This window comes from Schistocerca serialis, chromosome 6, assembly GCF_023864345.2.
Source record: "Schistocerca serialis cubense isolate TAMUIC-IGC-003099 chromosome 6, iqSchSeri2.2, whole genome shotgun sequence".
Classification (NCBI taxonomy): Eukaryota; Metazoa; Arthropoda; class Insecta; order Orthoptera; family Acrididae; genus Schistocerca; species Schistocerca serialis.
This window is the reverse complement of record NC_064643.1, coordinates 491,024,394-491,044,769: the sequence shown is the minus strand read 5'-3', so window position 1 is coordinate 491,044,769 and position 20,376 is coordinate 491,024,394. Positions and strand designations below refer to the sequence as shown.

The 20,376-nt window shown below is 43.3% G+C and overlaps 1 protein-coding gene across 1 annotated transcript in view; it reads right to left on the bottom strand.

Moving 5' to 3' along the window:
* The window catches only part of LOC126484433 (nicalin), a 128,212-nt gene that overhangs the window by 17,077 nt on the left and 90,759 nt on the right, over positions 1–20,376 (bottom strand). The window contains exon 11 of the mRNA XM_050107950.1: positions 6,309–6,407. Within this exon, the coding sequence (XP_049963907.1) occupies positions 6,309–6,407 (99 nt within the window). The remainder of the gene's footprint in view (positions 1–6,308; positions 6,408–20,376) is intronic.

Sequence of the window (20,376 nt, the reverse complement as noted above, 5' to 3'; positions counted from 1 at the left end):
CCTTTCGAAATACCGGGTGATCAAAAAGTCAGTATAAATTTGAAAACTTAATAAACCACGGAATAATGTAGACAGAGAGGTAAAAATTGACACACGTTTGGAATGACATGGGGTTTTACTACGAAAAAAAAAAAAAAAAAAAAAAAACAAGTCCGAAAGATGGCGCTGGACAGCAAAATGTCAGTGACTGCACATGACAATCGTGTATAAAAGGAACTGTAATGAGAGAGAGAGAGAGAGAGAGAGAGAGAGAGAGAGAGAGAGAGAGAGAGAGAGAATCAGATGCGCCAGTAGTCGCAGCATGTTGACATTACCTGAAAAGGTGCTTTTAGTGAAGCTGTATTATCAGAATGGGGACTGTGCTAGTTCAGCATTACGATCCTATTGCCATAGGAAGGGGATTTGAATGGGTAAAGGTCCGTTGACAAATGCAGCTGTGGCGAGAATGATTTCGAAGTTCGAAGCCACGGGTTGTTTAGACGATAGACCCCGTAGTGGCCGACCGAGCACAAGGGACCCCGTAGTGGCCGACCGAGCACAAGGTGTAATGCTGCTGAGACAGTTCAGCAAGAAATGGAGACCGTAGCGCGTCCGTCTATGCATGGGGAAGTCAGCGTTCGTACAGTCGCACGTCGCACCAGCATTCCATACTCTACTGTTTGGTTGGCAATTAGGCGTACCCTCCGATTCTATCCGTACAAAATCCATTGGCATCATGAACTGTTACCTGGCGATTTAGTGGAGCGGAGGGCATTTCTAAAGATGGCAGAAGATGATGATTGGTTGGGTAACGTGTTGTGGACCCACGAAGCTCATTTCATGCTCCGAGGGTCTGTCAACGTCCACAACTGCAGAATTTGGGCTACAGAAAACCCTAGAACTGTCGTGGAAACTCCTTGCACGATGAGAAAGTCACGGTATAGGTTGGATTTACCACATCTACCGTTATTGGGCCTTTTTTCTTCGAGGAAATGCGTGATTCAGGTTTTGTAACTGCTACCGTGACGGGTGAGAGGTACGCCGATATGTTACAGAATTGCATCCCCAGCCTGGCTGACAAACACCTGCTGGAACGTACCATGTTTATGCAGGATGGCGCTCCACCCCATATTGCTAGACGTGTGAAAGGTCTGGTGGTGATCGTGTGCTCAGCCGCCACTTTCGTTATGCATGGCCTCCCAGGTCCCCAGACCTCATTCCGTGCGATTATTGGCTTTGGGGTAACCTGAAGTCTCAAGTGTATCGTGATCGACGGACATTTCTAGGGATGCTGAAAGACAACATCCGACGCTAATGCCTGACCATAACTCCGGACATGCTTTACAGTGCTGTTCACAACATTCTTCCTCGACTACAGCTATTGTTGAGGAATAATGGTGGACATATTGAGCATTTCATGTAGAGAACAGCATCATTGCTTCGTCTTACTTTGTTATGCTAATTATTGCTATTCTGATCAGATGAAGTGCCATCTGTTGGACATTTTTTGAACTTTAGTACTTTTTTGGTTGTAATAAAACCCCATATCATTCCAAGCACGTGTGTCAATTTGCACCTCTCTACCTCCCCCCATGAACCATGGACCTTGCCGTTGGTGGGGAGGCTTGTGTGCCTCAGCGATACCGATAGTAGGTACAACCACAACGGAGGGGTATCTGTTGAGAGGCCAGACATATGTGTGGTTCCTGAAGAGGGGCAGCAGCCTTTTCAGTAGTTGCAAGGGCAACAGTCTGGTTGATTGACTGATCTGGCCTTGTAACAATAACCAAAACGGCCTTGCTGTGCCGGTACTGCGAACGGCTGAAAGCAAGGGGAAACTACGGCCATAATTTTTCCCGAGGGCATGAAGCTTTACTGTATGATTAAATGATGATGGCGTCCTCTTGGGTAAAATATTCCGGAGGTAAAATAGTCCCCCCATTCGGATCTCTGGGCGGGGACTACTCAAGAGGATGTCGTTATCAGGAGAAAGAAAACTGGCGTTCCACAGATCGGAGCGTGGAATGTCAGATCCCTTAATCGGGCAGGTAGGTTAGAAAATTTAAAAAGGGAAATGGATAGGTTAAAGTTAGATATAGTGGAATTAGTGAAGTTCGGTGGCAGGAGGAACAAGACTTCTGGTCAGGTGACTACAGGGTTATAATACAAAATCAAATAGGGGTAATGCAGGAGTGGGTTTAATAATGAATAAAAAAATAGGAGTGCGGGTTAGCTACTACAAACAGCATAGTGAACGCATTATTGTGGCCAAGATAGACACAAAGCCCATGCCTACTACAGTAGTACAAGTTTATATGCCAACTAGCTCTGCAGATGATGAAGAAATAGATGAAATGTATGATGAAGAAATAGATGAAATGTATGATGAAATAAAAGAAATTATTCAGATAGTGAAGGGTGACGAAAATTTAATAGTCATGGGTTACTGGAATTCGGTAGTAGGAAAAGGGAGAGAAGGAAACGTAGTAGGTGAATATGGATTGGGGCTAAGAAATGAAAGAGGAAGCCGCCTGGTAGAATTTTGCACAGAGCACAGCTTAATCATAGCTAACACTTGGTTTAAGAATCATGAAAGAAGGTTGTATACATGGAAGAACCCTGGAGATACTAAAAGGTATCAGATAGATTACATAATCATAAGACAGAGATTTAGGAACCAGGTTTTAAATTGTAAGACATTTCCAGGGGCAGATGTGAACTCTGACCACAATCTATTGGTTATGACCTGTAGATTAAAACTGAAGAAACTGCAAAAAGTTGGGAATTTAAGGAGATGGGACCTGGATAAACTGAAAGAACCAGAGGTTGTACAGAGTTTCAGGGAGAGCATAAGGAAACAATTGACAGGAATGGGGGAAAGAAATACAGTAGAAGAAGAATGGGTAGCTTTGAGGGATGAAGTAGTGAAGGCAGCAGAGGATCAAGTAGGTAAAAAGACGAGGGCTAGTGGAAATCCTTGGGTAACAGAAGAAATATTGAATTTAATTGATGAAAGGAGAAAATATAAAAATGCAGTAAATGAAGCAGGCAAAAAGGAATACAAATTTCTCAAAAATGAGATCGACAGGAAGTGCAAAAATGGCTAAGCAGGGATGGCTAGAGGACAAATGTAAGGATGTAGAGGCTTATCTCACTAGGGGTAAGATAGATCCTGCCTACAGGAAAATTAGAGACCTTTGGAGATGGGAGAACCACTTGTATGAACATCAAGAGCTCAGATGGAAACCCAGTTCTAAGCAAAGAAGGGAAAGCAGGAAGGTGGAAGGAGTATATAGAGGGTCTATACAAGGGCGATGTACTTGAGAACAATATTATGGAAATGGAAGAGGATGTAGATGAAGATGAAATGAGAGATACGATACTGCGTGAAGAGTTTGACAGAGCACTGAAAGACCTGAGTCGAAACAAGGCCCCCGGAGTAGACAACATTCCATTGGAACTACTGATGGCCTTGGGAGAGCCAGTCCTGACAAAACTCTACCATCTGGGGAGTAAGATGTATGAAACAGGTGAAATACCCTCAGACTTCAAGAAGAATATAATAATTCCGATCCCAAAGAAAGCAGGTGTTGACAGATGTGAAAATTACCGAACAATCAGTTTAATAAGCCACAGCTGCAAAATATTAACACGAATTCTTTACAGACGAATGGAAAAACTAGTAGAAGCCAACCTCGGGGAAGATCAGTTTGGATTCCGTAGAAATACTGGAACACGCGAGGCAATACTGACCTTACGACTTATCTTAGAAGAAAGATTAAGGAAAGGAAAACCTACGTTTCTAGCATTTGTAGACTTAGAGAAAGCTTTTGACAATGTTGACTGGAATACTCTCTTTCAAATTCTAAAGGTGGCAGGGGTAAAATACAGAGAGCGAAAGGCTATTTACAATTTGTACAGAAACCAGATGGCAGTTATAAGAGTCGAGGGGCATGAAAGGGAAGCAGTGGTTGCGAAAGGAGTGAGACAGGGTTGTAGCCTCTCCCCGATGTTATTCAATCTGTAGATTGAGTAAGCAGTAAAGGAAACAAAAGAAAAATTCAGAGTAGATATTAAAATCCATAGAGAAGAAATAAAAACTTTGAGGTTCGCCGATGACATTGTAATTCTGTCAGAGACAGCAAAGGACTTGGAAGAGCAGTTGAATGGAATGGACAGTGTCTTGGAAGGAGGATATAAGTTGAACATCAACAAAAGCAAAACGAGGATAATGAAATGTAGTCGAATTAAGTCGGGTGATGCTGAGGGAATTAGATTAGGAAATGAGACACTTAAAGTAGTAAAGGAGTTTTGCTATTTGGGGAGCAAAATAACTGATGATGGTCGAAGTAGAGAGGATATAAAATGTAGACTGGCAATAGCAAGGAAAGCGTTTCTGAAGAAGAGAAAATTGTTAACATCGAGTATAGATTTAAGTGTCAGGAAGTCATTTCTGAAAGTATTTGTATGGAGCGTAGCCATGTATGGAAGTGAAACATGGACGATAAATAGTTTGGACAAGAAGAGAATAGAAGCTTTCGAAATGTGGTGCTACAGAAGAATGCTGAAGGTTAGATGGGTAGATCACATAACTAATGAGGAAGTATTGAATAGGATTGAACAGCTTTGTTGTTGTTGTTGTTGTGGTCTTCAGTCCTGAGACTGGTTTCATGAAGCTCTCCATGCTACTCTATTGTGTGCAAGCTTCTTCATCTCCCAGTACCTACTGCAACCTACATCCTTCTGAATCTGCTTAGTGTTTTCATCTCTTGGTCTCCCTCTACCATTTTTACCCTCCACACTGCCCTCCAATACTAAATTGGTGATCCCTTGATGCCTCAGAACATGTCCTACCAACCGATCCCTTCTTCTAGTCAAGTTATGCCACAAACTCCTCTTCTCCCCGATTCTATTCAATACCTCCTCATTAGTTATGCGATCTACCCATATATGAACTGCATTAATTTTTAATTAATACTACTCAACGAAAGCATCATTTACAATTAGATTTTTTTTATTGAAAAAATAAATGACCAAGTACTGTTTCAAATGTTTCGTAGTAAGGTTGTGTCTTTAATCACTCAAACCATTTTTATAAGCACAAAAAGGCTGTTCTACATCAACTGAGTTACTGGCCAGTATTTGAATTTGGGTGCTATGTTGGCACTTATTGTTTTTGTAGAAGTTGCCTGTTCCATTAATAAAACTATCAATTTGGCACAAGGGTTAAAAGCCTGGGTTATTGTCTATTTGAAACTTTTTTTTTTTTGCATGAAATGTTTTTCTCACGAACACGACAATACAAAACAGTTCTGTCATATGTAAATGTTCCAGGATGGTCAGCTATCCACAAAATGGCACTTTTTTTTTCGGGCAGCATGGCACACAACATGTTATACACTACACTTCATAAACATGTTCAACTGTGTACAAGTAAATAGAAAGCTAAACTGAAACAATGAACGTGGGACTAAAAGCATGCATAGTTTAATTTAATTGTTGCCGACACGTATGGTATGACAGCAAAAGGGATTAACTGGAGGTGCAGGTGCCGGAGCATTGACTCCGCCTGCTTGTTCCTGTTCCTCTTCTGTAATATTTTCGCTAGACAGTGGCCCCTCGGTTAGTGATTGCACGCATTTCTAAGTCACAATCAATCTGTGAGAAACCAAAACTAGATCGAGCTAGAGACTGCCCATCTAAACTTTTAAAATGTTGTAAACATAGAGTAAAAATATGCATCATCACTTGCTTTTAGTTGAAATATGCCATAACCGGTGAAAAGGAGCCAAATATGCAAATGCATATAATCCAGTCTCCAGTGATAAGCTATGATATTTTATTGGAGCATGAGTTTTGACACTTTCAACATTCACCTCAAGGTGTATACATCCCAAGTGCAACCATCCAATGACTGACCTTTAAAGAGCTTATGCAATTCATCAGTTTTCACCTTAAACATAGGGGCAGCGTACATTCTCTCCAGCTTCATGAAGGGAAACTTTATCATCACCCAAAGATGCACCTGTAATGGTGTGAAACTGGTTGTGCTGCCTCATAAAGGGACCCATGTACACCTAATGCAATCTTAAAGAATTTTCATTCATTAAAATAAAATGAAAGTTTTGATGATTATTTTGGTGAATTTTGGAAATTTCTTTTACAGATTCAATGTCCAACTTATTATTTACATTACATTTCATGGGAAAATATATGTATTGGGATGATATAGTTCAAACAATAACACAAAAATTTGTCACCAAGACCTCCATGCCCAACTTCCATGAATTATGAAAATAGTTAAGTGGTGTGTAAAGCAGAGTACTAACCTGTAAATGCTCACTTGACTTTTTGTGATATCGTAAAATACAAACTCAGGCTCACGTTTATCTGGCGTCATGTAGGATACTTTCACCTCTTTCAGGTACCTGGTGATTAGAGAATTATTTAGTTTAATGTCTGAGCATATTTTAACAACTATTACAAAAATCAAAGTATGTACTGCATGTACACATTCAGTTTTCATAACCAAAGACTGAATATCAGCAGAATATTAAGATAATAGGGCCTTAACATGCTTGGTATCTTTATTTATAACTGTTCCTCTGATTTCCTAGAGCCAAGTTCCCAATTACACTACTTGTGTCTTCTGATTTGCATGCATATAGATAAAAATGTGAATAAACGGAGATTAAATGTTTCTATCTATTTAGGTGAAATTGGAAAAATATATTGTTATTTTATCCCAAGTTTCATCTGTTTGGAATAAGGAGGAATGGGTATACTTTCAGATATGAAAAATAACACACACATTCGAATTTTTAGTGTAACATAAATCACAGGATAAAGATTTCACAGAAATGGTAAAGAACAATCACACTGGGGACAGTATCCATCCTCTTTCCTGCTGTAATCATCTGTCTACTTAGAGGTTTAAGGGGTAGTACGCAGGATTACTATCCCCTTGTCAGTGTCATTAATTGTACCATTTCCTTGATTGTGACAACTTTATTTTGCTCAGAACAGCCATCACCTGTATGATGAGACGATTTATCTGGCAGTAAGCTTACATTTGTACAACACAATAATATTGTCAATTACTGCAGTAAACTACAAAGTTTTGTTGCTCTTGTACCTCCTGAAATTGGTGCTATGTGGAAACCGAATGAAGTGTGTGAAAAGGATAACAACAATTACCCATCAAAATAAATTCTGGCAAAACTTCTGAATCTGAGTTGTGTCAAGAAGGAGACACTGGATAATATTTTCAGAAAGGATGGGTATGGGCCATTCAAAAACTTAATTTGTATGTCGAAATATTCAGCCAGGCTTAAGTGTAACTCTCACGCACCATGGAAAAATATCTTTATTTAACGGAACACAGAAGGAAATTATCTTGTTAGGAAAAGCAGCTTACGAGAATCTTACATGTGAGTAGAACTCCCCCTTTTGAAGAATAATGTGTAAGTTAGTAACTACTGAAATCTAAGAATGTTGCACTCTAAAAAGTCAAAGAATAAATAGAAATTGCTGATGCTGAAAAACAGCCCCTCTGGCGGCTGCCACGTAAACACTTCGACAGCTGAGATGGAAACAATCATGCAGAACACAAATGCAGTGGATGGCAATCTTGACTGCAACATCAGCCCCTTCGGTGGAAGTGGAGCATCATACAAAAAAAATGGGCAAGGAAGTGTACACACCTTCCGCATTGTTGTGCATTCTGAAAGTAGATCTGGATTGGATGGAGCTAGTGCCTGCAGATGAGACTAGTTCCATGGTGCACCAGTTGGCAGTACATCTTGGAACATGTATGCTGGTTTCACTCAGTTGAAAGAAACTGTAGAGAGTTTGCTGTTTACTGCTATGTCCACTGTTCGTGCTCCTCTTTGTAAGACACGGAGTGGACCTGTGCAAGGTGGCTTCAGCGGGGGCTTAACACCATCCACATGCAGCATTACTTGTGTGCATGCTTCCAAACCACGATGTATGTAGCTAGGTGTTGTACAGAGTCTTGAAGCTTCCCGAGCGCAAATATGTGCTCTATGTTCTCTCAACCATTGAATAAAGCCTGGCTAGTCTTGGTCAGAAGGGTTCAGGGAATTCGCATCAATAATTCTCCAGGAAGCTGTAGCACTTTGCTGTAGACTAGTTCTGCTGATGAAGAATCTGAAGTCCAGCTTGTATGTGTTTCGGAGACCAAGTAGGACTGTTGGTGAAGTTGTTGTCCAGTTTCATGATACATTAGTGCTGCTTTTGGGGAATGGTGCCAATGTTTCATCAATCCATTCCTCACTGGGTGATAACTTTTATTTTGTGGTGAATAGTGATGCAGAATTTGGTAGTCAGGCAAATACATCAGATTCCAATTGATCCATTGTGACATGTAATGGGCAACCAAAATGAAGTAACCAACTTGACACCAAAGGCAAAGGCTAGTATTTCTGCTGAAATGTCAACTGGCACTGCTTCTGGCCATCAAATGACGTGATCAATCATTGAAAGAAGGAAAAATACACCGCAAGTCCTAAATCTAATGCAATCTGCTGCATATTGTATGTTGATATCAAGGAACTGTTTGCTGAACACAGTCATTGGTCAACAACCAAGTAACAATGTATGTGGAAATATGAACAAATCTGATCCAATGTCCACCAAGAATTTCAGACCTGACTTTCTAGAATTTCTGACATGACTTTTAATCATTAATGAATAGACTGTAATTGGCAATCAGATGTGCTTACACCAGACTGCTGCTGGCGTTTAGGTAGGTGCAACGTGAAGTTCACTTGGCCGCCTGATCCCCGAACTTTCCATGATACCAACAAATGGGTTGCTGTTCTACACCATATGTCAAAAAGTTTGTTGGAGAGTGGCTCCATGACCTCTTGCAGCAGCGATCCCTACTGCTGCTTTGAGTCATGACAAGACAACAATTTGCTGATTTGTTTCGTTCACACATCAACCCTGGCTGCAAGAAAATCATAGTCTGGATAAGTAACCCCTGATGCTGACACTGTTACATGGCACTGTCACTGCACTGATATGAGTGGGTGTCATGGCATCTTCTATTTTGTCAGTCAGGTCTGAGGTTGCATCTAAAGGCATCTCCGAATGTGATGCTGTAATTCCTTTGACTTGCAGTAGTAGGCAGCTATTTCCCAAGGTACATTGCATGTTGTCTGATTCTCAAATGTCTCAGGGAATGCCATGGTTTTCAGTCACTGGTGTCTTCCTGTGTCAAAACTTGTGTATTTACTCTTTCTGTGAGGCAGGGACTCTGCAGATCAGTTTCGCATTGAGTTTTTGCAGGTGTTCCATTTAGTCGCAGGTGGAGCCATTGTCATGCCCAAGACCTCTGCAGCGAAATGGTGATCCAGTTAACTAACCACTAAGGCAAACTTCATGGAAGCTGTAGGTATTGAAGTTAATGAAGTGTGCCTTGATGTGCAAATGATAGTGTGTGCTTGTATGGACAGGAAGGTGGCAATCAAACGGCAAGTCTACACACTGAAAGTATTGTCACAGCCAGTGCATTTGTCATTTTGCAAATTCGGTTTTATGGAAGTTCTAGCCTATCCCAAGCTGTTGACACAGGTTGATCATGACAGTCGCTAGTTTCGGAATGGCTAGATGTAGAACATCTAAACTCCTTTATTTTGCATGTCATTAATATTCAACCAGATTGGTACAAGAAATATAACTCTCACACACCACACAACATGGAGGGAAAATATTTTGCTAGAAAAAGAAGCTTAAGTGAAGCTTTACATACGAGTAGAACTGTCTCTTTTGAAAACTAATGTGAACCATGTAACTATTGAAATGGAAGAAGATTACACTCTAAAGACAAAGTATAAACAGAAATTGTTGATACTGAAAACATAGCGCCTCTGGCAGTTGCCCTCAAATTTCTAGGATCAGTTTTCTACATTGCTATCAACTCTGATCTTTTTATTGACACCATTGATAATACCACATTTTTTGCTACAAGGGACTTGAAAAAGTAGAATGCTAATATTCCATATAAGGCATTTAAAATAGAGTAAAACAAACCTAAGCTGTTACGCTTATTGCATGTATCACCATGTGGGCAGCTGTTGTGCTGGCGAATGTTGCAGCACTTGTGAAGTGATTTGTTAGTACAAATTATTTGCAGCATGATACTTTTGTTCCTCTGAGTGCAGGTGCAACTGTTTTACATATGGATTCCAGAAACTTCTGGAAATTATATATGCAGGTACGACTGTTTTATAAAACAAGGCATGGATTCCAGAAACTTATATGCAGGTACAACAGTTTTATAAAAAGGCACTAGAAACTTCCAGAATTTTCTGTCATGTTCTGGAACGTTCTCCAGTATTCTCATTTTATACATTCACTATATAAGATGTAATTTGATTTGGGTATCATCCATGCTTGTTTGCAAATTGTCAATCACTGTGTCATTTGTGATTCTTACCTGTGAATGTTTAACTTGCAGCTTGGTTGATTCCTTCAATCCATTGTTGAAGCTTTGCTGAAGTTACAACTTGTTATGGCTTCAAACAATGAGAATATGGACCAAGAGCAGTCCACCTTAAGACAAATCAATTGGTGACCTCTCTGAGGAGAATCGGAATTTGCTGATTTGACGAGTTGGATTTCAACTTGACTGTAATGCCAAAATATGTTTACATCATGAAGCAGAAGTGTTGACCAGGTTTCAATATCTGCAGAAATCATGCTGCAATCCATTTCAAAAGAAGAATCATGTGTTCAACAACGGTCTGCATCCTACTGACACTGTGACAGCTGACTTTTTGAAAGAACTTACAACAGTTAATGTTAAGCCTGGACAGAAGCTTTGCCCTTGTTAAATCTTCAAATTTAACACATATATTTCGGACAACACAACAACACATATAAGTCACTGAGTAAGTGGACCTGTGAACAAGTCGGCATTCGATTAAACACCGAGTCTCAGTCTAGCGGCCGCTGCTCGGCTGGCCGCTTAGGTGGCGCAGCTGCTGCATGGCTGGCAGACAGCGCCGCACGTAGAGGACGTGTGTAATTGCACGGCGGCACTTTGAATAATCGGCGAGTCACAACACTTTTCCCCCCTTTGAAATGGTTGCACTGGTCTTGATGGAGGTGTCCTGGAGATGGCTAACGTCCATAGGCGTTGTTTGAGTCGCCGCAAAGTCTCGAGGAGGAGGCTTCCCGTATGGACGGAAGTGTCCCCGATGATAACGGGTCGATATGACAGGAGACGTAGGATCGAATCTGCTGGGGCCCCATGCACCAATCTCCCCGTTGCGGCAAGTCCAGTTGATATGACAGGAGACATGGGCAATGTGTCGGCGTCCGTTGGAGGAGGAGGCGAGTAGATGTACTCTGACAGAGTATGGTCCTCCAGTTCCTGCACGGGCACGTCTCCTGGTGGCGTCCGTTCTGGTGCTGGCATCGCGATGACGGTGAGAGGGCTGTGTTGTGAGTATTGAGAGATGCCAAAATCCCGAGCATCAGGTAGAGCCAAAGGTGGTGCGGCGACATTCGGAACATGTACTCTGACAGAGGATGGTCCTCCAGTTCCTGCATGGGCACGTCTCCTGGTGGCGTCCGTTCTGGTGCTGGCATCGCGATGACGGTGAGAGGGCTGTGTTGTGAGTATTGAGAGTTGTGAGTATTGAGAGATGCCAAGATCCCGAGCATCAGGTAGAGCCAAAGGTGGTGTGGCGGCATTCGGAACAGGCGTTGCTGGCACCCGAAGCCGAAGCTGGTCCGAATGACGCACTGCAACACCCGTGTCCGTCTGGATTTCATACAGGCGTCTGCCACGGTGTCGTAAGATGCGGCCCGGGCTCCATTTTGGCCGCCTGCCATATCCCCGTACCCAGACGAGGTCGTCGTCGGTGAACCGGCCAAGTGAAGGTACCCGCGGCCGTGAGGTGGGAGGCTGCAGAAGATGAAGTAGCGTGCGGGGGCTGTCGGCCATGTAAGAGCTCAGCCGGGCTGTGATCGCCCATGGGGGTGAAACGGTAAGACGCCAGGAACTGGAGAAGTGCATCAGCAGCAGCAGAAGAAGTCAGAAGTTTCTGCATCTGAGCCTTAAATGTGCGGACCAGTCGTTCAGCCTCACCGTTGAATTGTGGATGGAACGGTGCGGCCGTGACATGCGTAACGCCGTGACGAGCACAAAAATCCGCAAAGTCGGAAGAGGCAAATTGCGGACCATTATCAGTAACAAGAGTAGAGGGGAGGCCTTCCAAAGAAAAAATGCGGGCGAGAGCACTGGTGGTTGCCGCGGTGGTAGGTGATGTGCAACGGACAATGAAAGGAAAGTTAGAGTAGGCGTCAATGATGAGGAGCCAATAAGTACCTAAAAAGGGGTCCCGCAAAGTCAGCATGAATGCGCTCCCAGGGCTTCTCAGGCGAAGGCCACGGTGACAAAGATTACTTCGGGGCAGCGGCCTGTGACGCACAAGGGCCACAGGCAGCGACCATGTGTGCGATTTCAGAGTCGATGCCAGGCCAGTACACATGACGGCGCGCCAGTGATTTTGTGCGAGACACACCCCAGTGCCCCTGGTGAAGGAGGCGCAAGACCGAAGCACGCAAAGACGCAGGTACCACAACACGCGGCGAAGCATTGTCAGTGGAGAGGAGGATAACACCATCCCTAGCCGTGAGGCGGTAGCGCAAAGTGTAGTAGTTCCGCAACGGATCAGAAGTCTTAGCGGACGGGTGATCTGGCCAACCCTTCTGAATACAGCGTAAAACCCAGGAGAGGGTAGGGTCAGAACCCGTAGCAGCCGCCAGCCTGTCCCCAGTGATGGGGAACCCGTCCACAACCCGCTGATCGGCAACATCCAGGTGGAAACACAAAAGTTCGTCCCTATCGAATGCCTGATCAGGACCCATGGGGAGGCGAGACAAAGCATCAGCATTCGCATGTTGAGCCGTTGGCCGGAAATGAATCTCATAATTGAAACGGGACAAGTAAAGAGCCCAACGATGGAGGCGGTGTGCAGCCTCGTCGGGAAGTGACGTTGATGAAGGAAACAAGTGGTTTGTGATTCGTAACAAGATGAAATTTTGAGCCATAGAGAAAAACACCAAACTTATGAAGAGCATAAATGATGGCCAAAGCTTCTTTCTCAATTTGAGAATACTTTTGTTGGGCATCCGTGAGCGTTTTGGAGGCATAAGCGATGGGTTGTTCCGAACCGTCAGAAAAACGGTGCGCAAGGACCCCATATTGAGAGGCGTCTGTGGCAAGAACAAGATGTTGGCCAGGTCGATAAGTAGCCAGGCATGTGGCCTGTTTCAGCATAGTCTTTAATTTCCGGAAAGCCGCGTCACATGACGCGGACCAGTGAAAAGACACGTTTTTATGCAACAGGCGATGCAACGGCTGAGCCACCAACACCGCAGATGGTAAAAACTTGTGATAGTATGCTATTTTCCCCAAGAAGGCCTGCAGTTCCTTAACAGATGTATAGCGAGGAAGGGCATCGATCGCAGCAACAGTGTGTTGAAGCGGACAAATCCCATCCAGAGAGAGTTGAAACCCCAAGTATGTGATAGATGCCTGAAAAAAATTGTGATTTCTGAAGATTACACTTAAGACCGGCAGTCTGTAAGACATTAAAAAGTGTGCGGAGATTTTGAAGATGTTCTTCAGTGGTGGAGCCAGTGACAACTATGCCGTCCATGTAATTGATACACCCCGGGACAGGGAGCAATAATTGTTCGAAGAATCGCTGAAAAAGAGCAGGGGCGCTAGCAACCCCGAATGGCAAGCGTTGGTATTGATAGAGGCCGAAAGGCATGTTAAGGACCTGAAACTGCCGGGAAGCAGCGTCGAGAGGAAGTTGATGATAAGCTTCCGACAGGTCAATTTTAGAAAAATAATGTCCTCCAGCGAGTTTAGTGAACAGTTCTTCAGGACGGGGCATAGGGTAAGTGTCGATGAGGCATTGAGCATTTACAGTGGCTTTGAAATCGCCACAGAGACGAATATCACCATTGGGCTTAGCAACTACGACGACAGGAGAGGACCACTCACTGGAAGTGACAGGAAGCAAGACCCCTGAAGCAGTGAGACGATCCAACTCCCGTTTTACCCGATCACGAAGGGCCACAGGAATGGGCCGAGCCCGAAAAAACTTAGGCCGAGCAGTAGGTTTGAGTGTGATATGAGCTTCAAAGTCGTTTGCACGGCCTAACCCAGGAGAAAAAAAGGGACGAAAATGTCAACGACAAGGAATCCAGTTGAGCATAAAGAATAGCGTCACAGACAATATTGACAGAGTCATCTATGGAGAACCCAAAAACGCGAAAGGCATCGAAACCAAAAAGATTTTCTGCGTTGCTCTGGTCGACCACAAATATGGGAACGGTGCGAACGACGGATTTGTAAGATACCTCAGCATTACACTGTCCCAAGAGAGAAATCTTCTGTTTATTGTACGTCCGTAATTGCCGAGTGACAGGGGACAGGAGTGGAGAACCCAGCTGAAGATACGTCTGAGAATTAATTATAGTGACAGCAGAACCGGTATCCACTTGCATGCGAACATCTCGACCAAAGATTTGGACAGTGAGGAATAACTTCCCTGAAAGGGAAGAAGTGCAATTGACAGATAACACAGAATCAGAATCAGCGTCATGTTCATGAACATTGTGTATGTGGTCGGATTTACAAACGGAAGACACATGACCTTTCTTTTTGCAATTGTGACACACAGCCCAACATTGGGGACAATCCTCGCGTGAATGTTTCGTAAAACACCGCGGACATGAAGGAAGTTGCCGGGGATTTTGCTGCAGTTTCTTAGTGGGTTGTTTACGGCTAGGCCGAGGCTGCGCGTGGGAGCGTACTGCGGCCACGTCGGCCGGTGGGGACGCGCCGCACGCGTCGTCAACAGCGCACAGAGGTTGCATTTCCCCGACGTCACCCCATGCTTCTATTTGCGCCCCAGCGGCGCGAGAAATTTCAAAAGACTGCGCAATGGAGAGAACTTCATCTAGAGTCGGATTCGCCAACTGAAGGGCACGTTGCCGAACTTCTTTGTCGGGCGCCGACCAGATAATAGCATCCCGTACCATGGAATCGGCATAGGATTCTTTGTGAACGTCAGTAACAAATTGACACTTTCGACTGAGGCCGTGAAGTTCAGCAGCCCAAGCGCGATAGGACTGATTTGGTTGTTTTTGACAACGATAAAAGGCAACACGAGAGGCTAACACATGCGTTTTCTTTTGAAATTAGACAGACAGAAGGGAGCACATTTCAGCAAAGGACAAAGACGCAGGATCCTTCAAAGGAGCCAATTGCGACAACAACCGATACATTTGAGGTGAAATCCAGGAAAGGAACAGAGACTTACATGGTTGTTCGTCCGTGACATGAAATGCCAAGAAGTGCTGTCGAAGACGTTTTTCATAATCAGACCAGTCTTCCGCCGTCTCGTCGTAAGGTGGAAAAGGAGGTACAGCCAACGACGAGAAACGTCCCGCATTTGACGCCGTGACGAAATCGCGAATCGCCGCTGCTCGGCTGGCCGCTTAGGCGGCGCAGCTGCTGCATGGCTGGCAGACAGCGCCGCACGTAGAGGAGGTGCGTAATTGCGTGGCGGCACTTTGAATAATCGGCGAGTCACAACAGCCCTGCTTGTGGAGTTGACATCAATGCAAAAAAGGCCAACCCATTGCCATCATCATAGTGTAACAAGGAAGATACTACAGTTGCTTCAGACAACTTTAACTCTAGCTTGACAGCAGTTGGTGTGCCAATACTAAAATTTCAGCGCGTTTCAAACCGGGATTCTAGTGGATAAGCAAAACGAAAGATAAGGCACGTCCATATGGCTGTGGCTACCAAAATTGCTGAAATTGGCAGGCTTAAAGCAGATGATGTCATAGAACAGCAAACAGGTCAAAAATGCCATGATTCTCTTCATACAAAGTGCTCATCAATGAATTGAAAGCAAAGCTGGAGGTGTCCTCAGCTTCTGAGAAAATTCAGATTTTAACTTTGCCCACTAGCAGTTGGAGCATTAAAAACTGATGGAAGAATTCAACGTGTCTGAGCGAATGGTGAAAACTGCCAGAAAGCTGAAGGAAGAGAAAGACATATTAGCGAAACCAGATCCAAAGCAAGGAAAGGTTTTGCAAGAAGATTTTGAGCAAAGTGCAGCAAAATTCTATGACAGTGATGAAGTCAGCCGAATCTGCCCTGTAAAAAAGGGCTTTGTTGCCATAAGGACACCAGCTGGCGCAGAAGTTAATATGCAGAAACGTCTGCTGCTTTGTAACTTGAAAGAAGCCTGTCAAGACTATTGCAGACAAAATTTACCAAAGTTACCTTTTCCAAATTTTGTGAGCTCCAGCCAAAGAAGTGCATCATAATTGGTTCAGAAGCAACACAATCAGTTTGTGTTTGTACAGCTCATCAAAACGTCAAGTTGATGCTAGCAGCGTTGCCAATTATGGATGGCTACATAAGTTTGTTAGCCAAAACAGTTTGCAATATGGATTCAAAAGATTGCGTATTCCTACGATGTGACCAATGCCCTGGATTAGAAGTCTTGGAAAGATCTTTAGAAGCTGCATTTGAAGGGAACGACATTGATGAAGCAACTGAATACAAGAAATGGATACACACTGACTGAGATACCCTGGAGACAAAGCAGTCAATGGCTGAAGAATTTATCCAAAAAATTGTGACTCTCTCAAACCACCATTACATAGCAAAGCATCAAAGCAACTACCTAAAAAAAAAAAAATAGAATATGGAAAGCTGGTTGTTCTGATGGATTTTGCAGAGAATTATTCATTTATTGTGAAGGATGCTGTACAAGGCTTCCGTTGGGAAAATAGTCAGTTCACATTACATCCTTTTGTTATTTATTACAAGGTTTTGACTGGGAAGATCGAGTCTCTTAGCATCATCACTGACTGCTTGCGACATGATACAGTTGCAGTTCCTGCTTTCTGCTCCAAGCTGATTGATCACCCGCAAATCCACTTTCCAGTGCTGAAGCACATCAGCTCTTTCAGCGATGGATCAGCTGCCCAATACAAAAATTTCAAGAACTTCATTAATCTATGTAAGCACTCGTATCAGTGCAGAATGGAACTTCTTCACCACAAGCCACGGAAAGTCTCCATGTGATGATAATGGGGGCACAACAAAGCAATTAGCAGCCAAAAAAGTCTCCAAGGGCCAACTTCAGGTCAAATTCTAACACCAAGTGATCTATTCAGATTTTGTGATGAATAAATTCATGGAATCAAATTCCTTTTTATCACAAAAGGAAGAAATTGATGCTGCAAGACCTTTGCAAGAAAGGAGATTTGAAAATGGTTGCACAGTTGCATAGGAAATGGTTGCACGGTTGCAGAGGAAACCGCTGCTTCAGACGAATCTATGACAAATGGTTACAAATTAGCAGAGTATCCAACGACACAGTGTCATTTATTGCAAGTGTTGGTCAATCGGCATATTTCTCGAGTGTTCCAATTGACAGCATCCAATCTGGGCAATACATAGCCTGCATTTTTGACAAATTGTGGATTGAAAACATCTGACAAACATCATCGGAAGATCAAGATGCACTTAGCCATCAGAGGTGCTAAAGGGCACCTCTGAGAATTTTAGAGCCATGAAAATGGTTTCCTAAACTCCAGCAACAAATTTATGATGCTTGGTTCATTTTGTAAACTTACTGCTTTGTTTTTGTTCATAACAATGTTTTTTATTTACTGTTTTTTGTATGCCATTCATTAAAGCTATTCCGTCAAGCACCGATATGCGCAAAAGCTAAGGTATCTTTCAAGCTAGTTTAAAAACATTATATGGCAAATTATCATTGTGTTTTTTAATGTTCCTTATAGAAAAAAACCCTCTCTTTCCAATGGTGTCAGTTCAAAGAAGATCCGAAATGTTAGCCATATTGAAAACTAGTCCTGAAAAATGCTGTAAATTTGCAATTTTAAATTTGACACTTGAGACAAGGGCCAATAAAATCAGAGTGATACATTCATTAACGCTAATTCTGGTATAGTATAGTGAGCACCTGGTTGTTGGCTAGCAGCTCAAATATAAAGGTCATAGCTGATTTTCCCTTATAGTAAAAGATGCTTGAAGTACGACTTAAATCTTTCACAATAAATTTTACAAGTCACTTTAAGACCAGGTAGCATAAGGGATAGTAATTTCTGAACATTTTGAGTGCTATAGCTGTATTCATCACCAAAAGTTGTACTAGTGTTCAAGGTGATAGATGTCACAACAGATGCACAAAGCTATACCAAACTTTGCCAAATTATTCACCCCAATGCACTTTATGATTTGGTATGGGTCCACTAAGGTGGCCCTAGCTATGGAACCACCAAAAGGATTGAGCCAAAATTTTGCACAGTGACCTAAAACATACATTCACACACAAATTTTAACAGAATCCGAGATGGTCGAGTGAGGACACCTAGGACACTTGATGGGGGTATGACCCACTACAGTTCTTGTAGATGGGTGTGACTTGTGCCTTTTCCCAAGAACGGGCACCGTTTTTTTTTCGAGGGATCTACAAAAGATTGTAGTTAGAAGAGAGACTAATACAGCCACAAATTCAGTTTGGAATCCGACACGGATTCCATCGAGCCCTGGAGCTTTGTTCAATTTTAATAATATCAGCTGTTTCTCAACACCACTGACACTAATACTTATTTCGTTCATCTTTCAGTGGTATGAGGGTTAAATTAGGCACTTTTCCTGCAGTTTTCTTCACAAAGGAGCATTTGAAAAATGGAAATATGCATTTCAGCTTTTGCTTTGCTACTCTCAATTTAAGTAACTGTCTCATTCAATGGGGACTGGACACTAACTTTGGTGCCACCAACAGCCTTTACATATGACCAGAGTTTCTTTGGGATGTGTGAAAGATCATTTAACAATTTTCTGCTATGGTAGTACTTGAAGACATCATGCATTCCCCTCTTCACAGCCAAACACGTTTCATTCAGCATTTCTCTATCTAAGCCTTACACTTTGACTTACACATATTATACAGTAATACACTACTGGCCATTAAAATTGCTACGTCAAGAAGAAATGCAGATTATAAACGGGTATTCATTAGACAAATATATTATACTAGAACTGACATGTGATCACATTTTCACACAATTTGGGTGCATAGATCCTGAGAAATCAGTACCCAGAACAACCACCTCTGGCTGTAATAACGGGCTTGATATGCCTGAGCATTGAGTCAAACAGAGCTTGGACGGCGTGTACAGGTACAGCTGCCCATGCAGCTTCAACATGATACCACAGTTCATCAAGAGTAGTGACCGGCTTGTTGTGACGAGCCAGTTGCTCGGCCACCATTGACCGGACTTTTTCAATTAGAGAATGTGCTGGCCAGGGCAGCAGTCTAACACTTTCTGTATCCAGAAAGGCCCGTACAGGACCTGCAACATGCGGTCGTGCATTATCCTGCTGACATTTAGGGTTTCGCAGAGATCGAATGAAGGGTAGAGCCACGGGTCGTAACACATCTGAAATGTAACATCTGCTGTTCAAAGTGCCGTCAATGCGAACAAGAGGTGACCGAGACGTGTAACCAATGGCACCCCTTACCATCACGCCGGGTGATAAGCCAGTACGGCGATGACAAATACACGTTTCCAATGTGCGTTCACCATGATGTCGAACACGGATGCGACCATCATGATGCTGTAAACAGAACCTGGAATCATCTGAAAAAATGACGTTTTGCCTTTCATGCACCCAGGTTCGTCGTTGAGTACACCATCACAGGCACTCCTGTCTGATGCAGTGTCGAGGGTAACCACAGCCATAGTCTCCGAGCTGCTAGTCCATGCTGCTGCAAACGTCGTCAAACTGTTCATGCAGACGGTGGTTGTCTTGCTAACGTCCCCATCTGTTGACTCAGGGATCGAGACATGGCTGCATGACCCGTTACCGCCATGCGGATAACATGCCTGTCATCTCAACTACTATTGATACAAGGCCGTTGGGATCCAGCACGGCGTTCCGTATTTCTCTCCTGAACCCACCGATTCCATATTCTGCTAACAGTAATTTGATCTTGACCAACGCAAGCAGCAATGTCACGATAGGATAAACCGCAATGGCGATAGGCTACAATCCGACCTTTATCAAAGTCGGAAATGTGATGGTATGCATTTCTCCTCCTCACATGAGGCATCACAACAATGTTTCATCAGGCAACACCAGTCAACTGCTGTTTGTGTATGAGAAATGTCAGCACGTTGTAGGTGTCGCCACCGGTGCCAACCTTGTGTGAATGCTCTGAAAAGCTGATCATTTACATATCACAGCATCATCTTCCTGTAGGTTAAATTTCGCGTCTGTAGCACGTC